The sequence below is a fragment of the Trachemys scripta genome, chromosome 5 (genome assembly GCF_013100865.1).
Source record: "Trachemys scripta elegans isolate TJP31775 chromosome 5, CAS_Tse_1.0, whole genome shotgun sequence".
NCBI classification, from domain to species: domain Eukaryota; kingdom Metazoa; phylum Chordata; order Testudines; family Emydidae; genus Trachemys; species Trachemys scripta.
The window spans coordinates 117278137-117290337 of NC_048302.1; the positions used below are offsets into that span (position 1 = coordinate 117278137).

Here is a 12201-nt window from a genome sequence, read left to right on the forward strand (position 1 = left end):
GAACAGGACATGACAGGCACTGCTTACTTTGTAATGAAAGAGGTCCTGGGGCGTGAGCAATTAGGTGACGGGGCTCAAGCAATTTTTTTACTTTCATAACTGATGCAACAAACCCAAAGGTGCCAGGGCTATGAACTGCTAAGATGAGAGGAGCCAGGGCTGAGCCACTGGCACAAATCAAGCACTGATGACAGGACAGGAAGGCAGGAATCAGGAACAAGGCAGTGCTCAAGAGTCAGGCGAGAAGGCAGGATCCAATGTAGAAGCCAGCAAGAAATTCACCTGGTTGCCCAGATAACTTTCCTGTGCCTCCATCTGGCTTAACAGTAAGTCTGAGCCAATCAGAGAGGCCAGATGTCTCCTCCAAGTTGGGTGATGCCTAGGTGAACTAGGGTCCTTCAGCCCATGCTGCCAGATGGTGGCTGTGGTCTAAGAACTGCCTGGGGGGCACAGACCCAGGTTTGAGACCTGTGATACATCGTAGGCATGGACTGCAGTGCAGGCTAGCAATGCAAGTACATATCCAGGGGGACCAGATCAGCCTGTACCAGCACATCTCTACTGCTGTTTTAATGAGCTAGCTAGATTAAAGCATAGGTATGTTTACATAACCTGCAAATCATACCTCTGATTGCAAAGTAGACATAGCTTCCGTCACAATAAGTCTGGTTTAACAGTTCTGTGAGTATAAACTGGCCTTATTGTGAATGAGTCAGAGGCTCATTAGAAACTGAGTGATTAACCAATGTGGTACGCAAAACATCTTTACTAAAATACACGTGCAAGGTAGCTGTCTAAAGAAAGTGTAAAAAATGCTAGTTAAGGCAGTATATTTAAAGACTTACAGTATCACTATAGGTGAAATTCATACCAGTATAGGTGGCCTGCAGGGGCCCAGGCACTACACAAGTGCCACTTAACCCTTATTTGAGGATTTGTGCAAAGGGGTTGGGTGGGCATACAAGTCTAGAGCTTCAACTGACTTCAGTGGGAAAAACTACTGAAGAATTCAGTTCTGTGTTAAATATGATGGGGAATCCTCTCTCCTCAATGTGTGAACATAACTCCCTGTAAGTTTAATGAGAGTTACATATCAGTATATGCAACATTACAATTTGAAATTATATACATTAAAATGATTAGCACATGTATCAAGCTATGTTTTACTTTTTAATGATTTTTCTAGACATACGTATTATCAGACAAAACATTTAGGTCATGAGAAAATATTTATTTCCAACAGCATGAATTTTGAATGTTAATTGGAAGAAGGCATGTTCAACATTACAATTTCTCCATCACTGGACCAGTTGAACTAGTGTGAAGCAGTGCATATATTAAAGTTACTTTAAGGAAACGCATAAAGACAGAGTGATGTAGAAGATGAGTACAAACACTCAAGACAGTAAAAATGCAGAACGCTGACATATGGCTGAAAAATGTACTTTTTTTAAAATGCTCTTTTAGTATCACATAAAACTAGCAACTCATTTTAAAAACATTCTTCATCAGCAACTGTATTTCTGACCATATGAAATTATTAAATTTAATACTGTCTTTCATCTGGAAGAGATCTTAATATCTAATGCTCATATCAAACACTTAGATTTTGTTAACTTTACTTGTTATTTAAGAGAAAGTTTCAAGGTGCTGCACCAATAATACATAGGTTTTTGATTTGATTTGTATAGAAACATGCAAATATTAATGAACAAGGGTTTTTATAATAGATATATTTGGTTACCATTTGATAATTATTGTAGAGCACATCAAGCTTTTTTTGTTGTTATTTTTTTGTTACATTTTATGCTGAACACTACTATTCCACAGCTATCAAATTGCCACCATAGCTCTTCAGGCTTAAAAAGTAAAGCCAAAGAGTAGAGGAAATAAGTATGCCTTTATGCTTTAACATATATTTACAAAACAATATTCTTCTATATGTAGCTATATATAGAGAGAATTAAGATTTCATGGTATTTGTATCAGCACGAAATGTAAAAAATCCCCAAAAGATTAGGAAAACACAAGTAACTGGTACTTTACACCCTTGAACCAGTTTTGTATAAGGCTTTAGTTTTCCTGATGAATGGGACATAAACTTTTCTTAGTAGGTCTCTTTATATGCTTTAGTCATTATAACTTGTCACAATATATTTTGTAATAAAATAAAATCTTTTTGTGTTGTAACTGAAGATAACTAGTTACTATTTAGATGTATGTGATCTTTTAGACAGTAGCTTCCATCTAAAGTGTAAGAACTAGATTTAAGGTGCTTTGATAGTTTTGCTTTCATTCCTAAAAAGTACCACACAAAAACAGTTGCAACTTGCTGAAATGCTTTTCTTTGGCCTTTCCCACATTTTTTAAAAAATAGCCTATTCCCCCCCACACCCATAGGAGAACTTTATGTTCATTAGTCATGTGATTTCTAAAAGTTTCATAATTATTGTAAAACTTATTGAAACAAAATGTTAGGTGGATTTCTTTTGTCACAGCTACATTTCTTTCTCTTCCCTTTTAAAATCTCCTTTTGCATCAAGCAATAACCACAAGCAACAGTTAATTTAAAGCTAGATTTTTGTATGATGTAAACTGGCTAGGACCAGGAGCTACTGACAGAACCAGCCAGTCATGCAATGTCAGCAAATTACCTCTATACCAATGCACTGCCATTTAATCTTTTCCTTCATTTCCCTTCCACATACACTAACACAATGAAGCTGGACAATGGTTCAACAGTAACTGCATATGATAGTTCTGGCAAGACAATTTTTGTTTTGATTAAGCACATTATTTTTTTTTTCTGTCTGAGCGAGGTTAGAAAAGCAGGGCCTTTTTCTTTAGGTCATTCCGCTTCCAAAGTGCCAGACGATCAAATTCTTCTATGTTCATTTTGAAGACTTCCTGGAACTCTTCAGGGGACAAGTGCCTCTTGAAAAAGAAAATACAAAGATACGATAAGTGCTTTCAAAAATAAGGAGTATTTCTCCCTTTCCTGCACTATGAAACAATGCACTGGGATTTTCATTTGAATTCCCAAACTCATTCTGTAAAAGACTGCATCAAAATCAAATAAGCTAAGATCTCTTGGGAAGTGAAATTGACAGCAGTGGCTTACTTGTACAAAAAGAAAACTTTTCCAATAAAGTTCCCACTGAATAGAAGCTAGGGTCTTTCAGAAAGAGATATAGTTATTTCTACATATAACTAGATGATAGAACATACTGAGACCTATTTAAGCCAATCTGGGAATTTAAAGAGATTATCATCAATTTAATTTCAGAGCTGGATTTCCCCCCCTTGATCTATAATAAGTCCATTAGACACCATCATAGTTCACTAATAGTAGCCTTGTAACAAATGAGAGACCATACTGCTAAGCTCTTACATGCAAAATGTATTTCTACATGGGGTTAGAGTCATATCACAATGAGATGTTGGATAAGGCTGATTTGAAATGACATGAGCTGTGCATTTATTTGAGGTTTCCAGTTTACGCAGCATAAACAGAGATACAGAGCAAAAAAGGGAGAATTACAAAAATAATACTGCCAATAGGACTAACATAAAGGACCTCTGTGATAAAGTTATGCTTAATACCTAATTATTATATTTACAGAAAAGTCTGCAAAGAATAAAGGTGTACAGTTCAAATAAAAATGAAAAAGAATTTTTAGATTTTCCATTAGCTATTTTGGACTCAATTCTGTCAAAGCATTTTACAAATATGAATTAAGGCTCACCGCCTCTGTAAGGCAGAGATTATACCATCTAAAATTGATATCATCCACAATTACCAAGAGTGACAATTTTGGGTACCCAATTGAGACCCAATTTTCACCAATGCAGGGCGCCCACGACTCCTACTGAAATTACTGCAAGCTGAGGGTGTGCAGCACATTGAAAATCAGCCGCTCGCTGTCTCAAGTGCTCCCCAAAACAAAGGTTTACAAAATCAAAGGCCACTTTTTGGAAATGTTGGCCTGATTAACTTCACAGCCCCCTGGACTGGTGCTCCTCAACCCCTGCTACTCTGCATTGTGTGGCTGGGAAAAAGGGAGCAAGGGAACATCCCTTCTCCCTTGCCTGTTAGTGTTTTATTATTAGTAATAATTACTATAACACCTAGGAGCTTCAGTCATGGACCATGACCCCATTGTGCTATGCGCTGTACAAACACAGAACAAGAAGATGGTCCCCAAAGAGCTTACAATCTAAGTATAAGACAAGAGACAACAGAAGGATACAGACAGCGGAGTACAAGGAAACAATGAGACAATACTGGTCAGCACGACAGTCTCAGCACACTCAGCTGTAGCCTCCATTTTGAATACCCACTTCCCCTCAGTCCTGCATTATTCCCCCCTCCCTCACTGGAGCACCATCCCCTACAACTCAGGAACACCAAGTCCCCCCACCACAGCAATGTCAGGCCCCTCCCTTCATGAACACCAGCTCCTACCGCAGCCTCCTCCCTAGCAACAGCAGCGATTATAATACTGTCTGCAACTCTGGAAAAACATGTTCCCAAAAAGATGTCATCAAACTGGAGAGACTTCAGATAAAAGTAACACAACCGATCAGGGGGCTGAAGAATTTGATTTATGAGGAAAGATTAAAAGACCTAGCAATGTATCAGCTTGGCCAAATGATGACTAAGGGGGGGCGTATGATAAATGTCTACAAGTGTTTGAAGGGTCTAAATACCAAGGGGAAAGACCTGCCGAGAGAGGTTATGGCAATTATTCATATTTTTCTCAGTACATATGATTTTAATTTTGTTGGACTTTACGTATAGCTGAGAACTTAATGCTCTTCACTAATGAAGTTGGGGAGAACAAGTCCCAAAGAAATCTAGGAGTGAATTTTCTCTCTCATGAGCTGTTTGAACATTAATTATCTTAAATGAAATTCTCTGGCCTCAACAGCCAAACCAAAGAAAGGGAATTGAAAATTTATGTATGAGGGGGAGCGAGACTGTAAACTTGTATGTGTGTATTTTATAAGGCTATGATCTGACTTTGAAGTCCTTGAAGGAATGGCTCAGTGAAGAGCAAGTTAAAAATTCCAACTCTTTTGTGCAATTCAGCCACCAGTAAAGAAACGCAGGCTGGTTTGGTCAGAACTGCAGTATTTTAGTCATTTTCAATTGTATCACAAAATATTACTTAACGGTATCCTTTTTATTCCACATATACGCTCACAATCTTTTATTAATCTAAAACCCAGAGTTGTGTAATCACAGATATTACATCATATGTCACTGGTACTGTCTCCTGCAGCGTGGCACAGGGAGTGAAAAATGACATTTTTGTGCACTCGCAGCATGTTTGGTGCTGTACAGAATACAGAGGGAGACTGACTTTCTTTCCCAAAGTGATAATCTAAGGGCCACGTTGACATCAACATGGGAAAAACCTGCATAAGGATTAGAATACGAAAGTTTCAATTTGTGTGGCTTCCTTCAAATTGTTCTTGGGGTGGGTTGCCTTCTCTTGAAAGGCAACGAGGCAAAGCCCACTAAAATATGCAGATTCCCTGAGATCTAGGGGGAAATTGTGCAGATCTCAGGACATCCAGGGAGGGCAGAGGTGGTTGTATAGATGCCTCTGCACCACTTCCTGACCTCCCTTCCCTACCTTCTGAATCAGAACATGCGCCCTTACCACAAAAGTGCACATGTTTTTCTAGCAGCATAGGCCTGTGAGACTAAGGGTCTGATTCTCCACACTGGCATTCTCCCACTATAACTCTATTGATTTCAAAGGGATTACAGCAGTGTAAACAACTGATTGCTTGGAGCTGCCGTTGCTCTTAACCTCACCTACTCTCTATATTAACACTATTCTAGAGTATAGTAATTTATGGTACTGTAAAAAAAAGGTCACCAAAATATGGCTATCATAATTTAGTAACCCCCATTAACACACACACACACACACACACACACAGACACAGAATCAGAACACAAGAGCGTATTATCAAGAATTACAGTAAACTCCAACCACTTTTTGAAACTGTATAATTAATTAAAAGTTGTGCTAAATCTCTTTAAAGCAAGGAGGAAGGCAAGCATTACAATGTGAAATCCTCATTTTCCAAGACACAGGCTCATTAAAGCGAATATTACAGATACGGGCTCATTACATTGCCTGCCAGAAGAAGGGTAATTAATTGCACAGTCAAACAGTCATACATAATGTTTTAAATGATGCTTTTCTCTGCAAATTAATGAGGCTTGTCTCTGTTTTTCTGCGGCCTGTTTTAAAAAAAAACACCAAGCAGTTTAAATAGATTTATAATGTTTATTCAGTTCAGTTAACTTTGTTTTCTTTGAGAAGAATTGTGCTTGTAATGAAATCCAGGGATCTTCAAAACTAATAGTTAGCAACTTCACATTAATGTAAATAAGTTATGGTAAGGGAAGGCGGCAATTAACCTACAGCCATATTGCCTCAGGCTGTGGTCATGTCAGCTTGCACAAGCTAAGCAGGCTTATGCTGTGTCAGTAATTAGATGGGAGATCTCAAGGGAAAAGGTGCTAGAAATTCAGTAGGTATTATACATCCTTGTCAGTCAGTAGTGAATCAACAATCCAATGTAATGCAAAGTACTGCATGGCTGGAGAGGATGAATTTAAGAAGAGAAAAACCAAGGTCCTGTTCACTTCTTGTCATCAAAAATATCATTCTATTTCTGTTAACTCCCGTGTCCTGAGCACATTAGAGCTAGGCTTTATATTATGCCAACCTGAATTCATACTGTGCTTCCAGTTGGACACGCTTGTCCTAAAATATTATATATATTTATATAGTATGCTGTTAAACAGTTGCTTTGTTTCATTTCAGTGGGGACCACAGTGATTATATCACCTGCACTCTGCCCATTAATCTGTCTCTGCCAGAACTGCTATTGACATTCCCAAACCTCTGAGCAACAGAATCTGGGAATAAGAGTTGCAGAATCTGGCCCTGTGCTAGCATCCAGCTCCCAATATAGAAAATTGTCAGAAAAATCTGGGACAGACAGTCAGCCCCTCATGAACATGGGACAGCAGATAGTCACACAAGTAGCCTGTTAGGTCCACTCCCTCTGGGGCACCTGGCATTGGCCACTGTCGGTAGACAGGATACTGGGCTAGATGGACCTTTGGTCTGAGCCAGTACGGCTTGTTCTTATGTTCTTATGCTTCATTTCAGCTATCCAACGTGAGTAAGATGCTACTCTGTCCTGGTAGGTGATCCTTCATTTCTGAATACAACTTTCACCATTCTAAATATTTCACTAATAAAAGGAATTTGGGTTAAAAATAACTTTCCCCCCATGACTTAACCCTGACCCTAACCTTATCATGTTCGATCCTCATTACTTGGACACCATCTGGCCCTTTTGTGCTTGACCCTACTGCCTTATTGACTATCTACCTTGCTGCTACAAGACTTGTCTAACCTCTCCCCCTCTCCGCTTTGCGGCTTGTGGCTCAGCAGGCTTCCTGGAAGCTTCTTCCAAGCCTACCACATGACTAATTATAAAACTGTAATTAGCCATGTGCTAGGCTCCCAGGGGAGTATTCGGGGTTATTCTCAGCTATGGGGTAATTAGGCTGCACACTTGATAAATATTTCAGTCTAATAAGTAATTATGTGATTGGAAAAAATGCTTAAGTGGTGGCACAAGCTGCCGTCTAATGAATGTTAAAAGATATCACAATATACAATAACTCCATTGACTACGGATATAACTGGTGACCACAGCTGTCACCGAGCTAGACATTGGCATTTAGCCACAGCCTTAAGCAGTAGGGAGGTGGAGTGGAGTGGCAGCATCCCACAACCCCTGGGGAGTGAGAACGCTTCACTCACACAATCTACTCCCCTTCAGCATGCCTGGCCAGATTTTCAAGCTGCTGCTGTGGCAGATAGGGAAAGGTAGATGGAACCATGGCCCTGCCTTATTCTTGCCCCCTTTAGGCAATTTGTGTCCTCTGAAAGGCTCAGAGGGAGCAATTCCTGAGTGCCCTGGTGCAAGATGTGCAATGGGAAGAAGGTTCATATGACCTCTCTCCTGCCCTTCCAGCTCCCTGCACAGGATCTCTGGCTCTTTGGATGTGCCTTGCCTTATATCTCAAGACATTATGAGATTACAGAGGAGCTCCATTTTACTCAGTGATGTTACTGTGGGCAGGGCCGGCTCCAGGGTTTTGGCCGCCCCAAGCAGCCAAAAAGAAAAAAAAAAAAAGCCGCGATTGCAATCAGCGGCGGCAATTCGGCAGGAGGTCCTTTGCTCCCAGCGGGAGTGAGGGACTGTCTGCCGAATTGCCGCCGAATACCTGGACATGCCACCCCTCTCCGGAGCGGCCGCCCCAAGCACCTGCTTGCCAGACTGGTGCCTGGAGCCGGCCCTGACTGTGGGATGTCTCATAACCCCTTGTGATGTATCACAAGGCTCTAGGAAAACCATTTGCAGCACCACTAAACTTATACTATTTTCCCCTAATTGGGCAATTACCCAAGAAGCTAAAGAAGATTTCGAATATGGAATTAAAAAAATAGGAATTATTTCACTCAGTGGAACTATTCTCCTATCCAGTGATATAGCATCCTGTAACACTGAGGATAACTTGTGTCACCACACTATTATTCAACAAAATGAACTTGTTCCTATTGGGAATTACAAAATTGCATGGGATCTGTAATTAAAAATGTTATGATGATGTATGGAAAGCATGTACTGTGCATGCAAAGAAGACTGTTTTAACAACTCAAGGTTTATAACCACTGCTTTACCTTAAAAAAGGCAGATAATGTTAAGTTGTGGAATCCAAAAGCGTTTATTATTTTGTTAGTACAGGGGAGTTGCATCTTACGCGGGGGTTAGGTTCTGAAGTCAGCACATAAGGCGAAAATCGCGTATAGCCAAATGCTCATTGAGTGGAATGGCGGGCGGAATCACCCGCACTACAGGTACAGTATTTAAATTGTTATTTTTCTCTCGTTTTTTTGTTTTGCCGATCGCGTATAGTTAAAATGGCGTAAGTTAAATGCGCCTATGATGCGACTCCACTGTATGCATGTTACTGCTCACGCGTGATTCCAAACTGACAGCTGATGCTCAGAGGCTCCATATCAGCAAACTTGGACTTGAGCTCTATAGGCCTAATCCAAAAAGTCTCCATTTAATTAACTGGGCTTTTGATCTTGTTCCTAAAACATGTCTTCTAGTTTGTCCTGGATCTGGGCTTCATAGTGTCCATCTGAGCATCTTCTACCTACCCGCTGTGCACTTCTCACACGTTTTTCATGCTTCACGTCATTCCAAATGAATAATTTTCATCTGACAAAGGCTTCCTTAATAAGGACTCTGAAAACTGATATGAAGAAATACCCAACACCGATACCAGCCCTAGCATAAACTAAGGATAAGCAAACACCAAACACATTTTCTGCAAGTCTAAAAGGGTACTACTCCATTGAAGTCAATGAGTTGTGTCCTCTTCATGCCACTTGTGAATTTCAATGAGGGTTGGATCCCTAACTTCCTTAGGCTCCTTTGAAAACTCCAGCCTGAAACGATAAACCATTCCTCTGATCTCAACACATGCAGCATTCCAACATTTTCTTGAAAAGTGGCTAGAACACAGCATGAGTGTTAAGTAAAAGCTAGGGCAGAAAACTTATCCTTAAAACAGATCCAAGTAAGCACTTTTAGGAGGAATATACATGTTTGAATCACTATGTGGACTCTGTTCAAACAAGGTCACACCCATATATAAACAGTTGATTTCTGCTTGCCAGAGTAGGATGGCAGGCAAAGCCTTGTGCAAGACATTCACTCAGTTTCATTCCTGTTTTTTTTTTATTAACAATTATTTTTTTAGTATATCCTTCTGAAACCAACAATTAACAGGCACAGACATGAGTGAAATGAGTTACACTTTTCAACTGCATTCCATAGGAATGACTGAATAATGTGTCTTCATTAACACTTTATGATATTCAAAAGAAAAGCCCAAGAAAAACAAAGGAATACCTACATACCGATAAATTTAAATGATAAAACTGAAAAGATTAATTTAAAATGCGATACTCTAAGCACGTTTGCTTGTGAGACTCACAAATCATAGCCATATGTGAAATCTGTGATAAAACTAATTGCAGAAATGAAATCTAAAAGTGCGTACAGTGAAAACATTTAACATCATTGTGATAGAACAGGAAGAGGTAAACAACATATGATATTATGTAAGTGGAGGTTACTTACTGGAACTGGAGGTTCTTTGAGATGTGTGGTCCCTATCTGTACTACACATGTGGATATGCACGCGCCCGAGTCTGGCTGTTCTTCAAAGCAGTGTCCGTTGGCCCACATGTTTGCAGTAGTTTGCCTCGTGCTCCCAACTAAGGGCATAAGAGGCAATGTGGGTCGACGCCTCCCCAGTTCCTCTTCTTACCACAATCTAACAGGATCCGAAGCAGAGGGGATGGAGGGCAGGTAGTGGAATACAGATAGTATATATACACATATATATACACATACAGTATCTTGTTCAGGACTGTGTCATGACTCTCCCACGTGTAGTCTATTGAGAAGCTTCTGCTTAGTTTGCCTGCCAAGGAGCTATGACTACTGGGATGGTACACCGCTTGTATTACGATGCAGTTCCTGATGCCCCTGTTCCAAAGTCTGACTGCCTTCTGGCAGATGGGAGGAGATCTCACTCCTCCCTGTTTGTTTATACAGTGGTGATAAGATCTGACATAATCTGAATATGTAGCAAGCATATAAGCAGAAGGACCACCCTCAGTTCCAGTAAATGGATATGTAGCCAGGCCTCCATCGGGTACAGGTACCCTGAGCAGGTTGATTGTCCAAGTGAGCACCCCGCCCCAGACGGAAGGTGTCCATCACAGTGGTGCCCCTGGGGCTGGGAGGGCTGAAGGGAATTCCCACCATGACCTCTTCCTCTTTTGACCACCAAGTTAGAGAGGAGACAACTCTGGGAGGAACAACTACCCTGGGGTTGATACTGTCCTTGCTTGTACTTGCAGGTACCATAAGTGAAGTCTGGAGTTGATATGGTCCTTGCTTGGTTGAGTGGCCTAACAGTGAGAGGCACTTGTGCACTGTGGCTCATGGTCTGCGAGTGATGTGTGCACTCAGGGTGCTCAGTGCATGAAACTTTTCTGAGGGGAGGAACGCTCCTGCAGAAATCAAGTCGAACTTCCCCCCTGAAAAGTTGTGGGTCACAAAACAGACTTTTCTTCATTGATGCAAATGCCTAGGGCTGATAAAAAGTTGTATCAGAACCCTTGTCACTGACCTGACCTTCTGATGAGATTGGCCTACCAGGAGCCAATCGTCCAGGTATGGGAGTACTGTATAGTCCTGGCATGTCAACTGGGCTGCTATCACAGAGAAAAGCTTTGTAATTACTATGGATGCTGTAGCCAGCCCAAAGGGAGGACTCAAAACTGGAAGTATTCCTGGCCTACTATAACATGCAGGATGTCCACACAGAAATATGTGTCCTTTATGTCAATAGCTGTGAACCACACTCCTTCTGGAAGGGAGGGGATTATAGATGCCAGCGTAATCATCCGGAACTTCAGTTTTAGAATAAAGATGCTGAGTTGCCGAAAGTCCAGGAGGGGTCTCCCCCTGCCGCCTTTTTTGGGAATTAGTAAATACGGTGAGCAGAATCCTCTTCCATTGTAATGAGGCAGGATGCACTCTATTGCTCCTCGAAGTAAGGGGGATTTTGTTTCCCGCTGACGAATTACCTCGTGAGAGTGGTCCCTGAAGGGGGACTGGAAAGGGGATTTGTGAGGAGGGAATGGAGTATCCCTGGTGGATAATCTCTAGAACCCAGCTGTCCATAGTGATCTTGTTCCAGTTGTGAGTGAAGAGTAAGATCAGGTAGCTGGCATCAGTGGTGGTACAAAGATCTTGACCAATATGTCAAAAGAGGCTCTTGGCTGATGGTTGAGAGTGAGTAGAGGCTGAGAAAATAGAGGGGGCTGAGAAGTGAGACCTCTGAATCGTCTGATGTTTGTGCAGTGGTTTGGTTGTGCACTGGTAATAAGGTGCATGAGGAGGGGATGGCCTGGGTTTATAGGGTTGCCTCTGGTGTTTCCTCCTGGGGACAGAGTATAAATCTCCAGGGAACCCAGAGTCAATCTTGTCTTTTAGTGAGTGCAG

General features: G+C 41.1%; 1 protein-coding gene across 16 annotated transcripts in view; it reads right to left on the minus strand.

Annotated features, from left to right (window-relative positions):
• Positions 1-1149: 1149 nt before the first annotated feature.
• The window catches only part of ABLIM2 (actin binding LIM protein family member 2), a 201994-nt gene continuing 190942 nt past the window's right edge, over positions 1150-12201 (minus strand). For 12 of the 16 annotated variants that reach the window (XM_034772825.1, XM_034772837.1, XM_034772835.1 and 9 more), the window contains one exon: positions 1150-2934. In XM_034772825.1, the coding sequence (XP_034628716.1) occupies positions 2821-2934 (114 nt within the window). In that variant the 3' untranslated portion in view covers positions 1150-2820. The remainder of the gene's footprint in view (positions 2935-12201) is intronic. The other 4 variants (XM_034772836.1, XM_034772840.1, XM_034772831.1 and 1 more) reach the window with 1 other exon arrangement.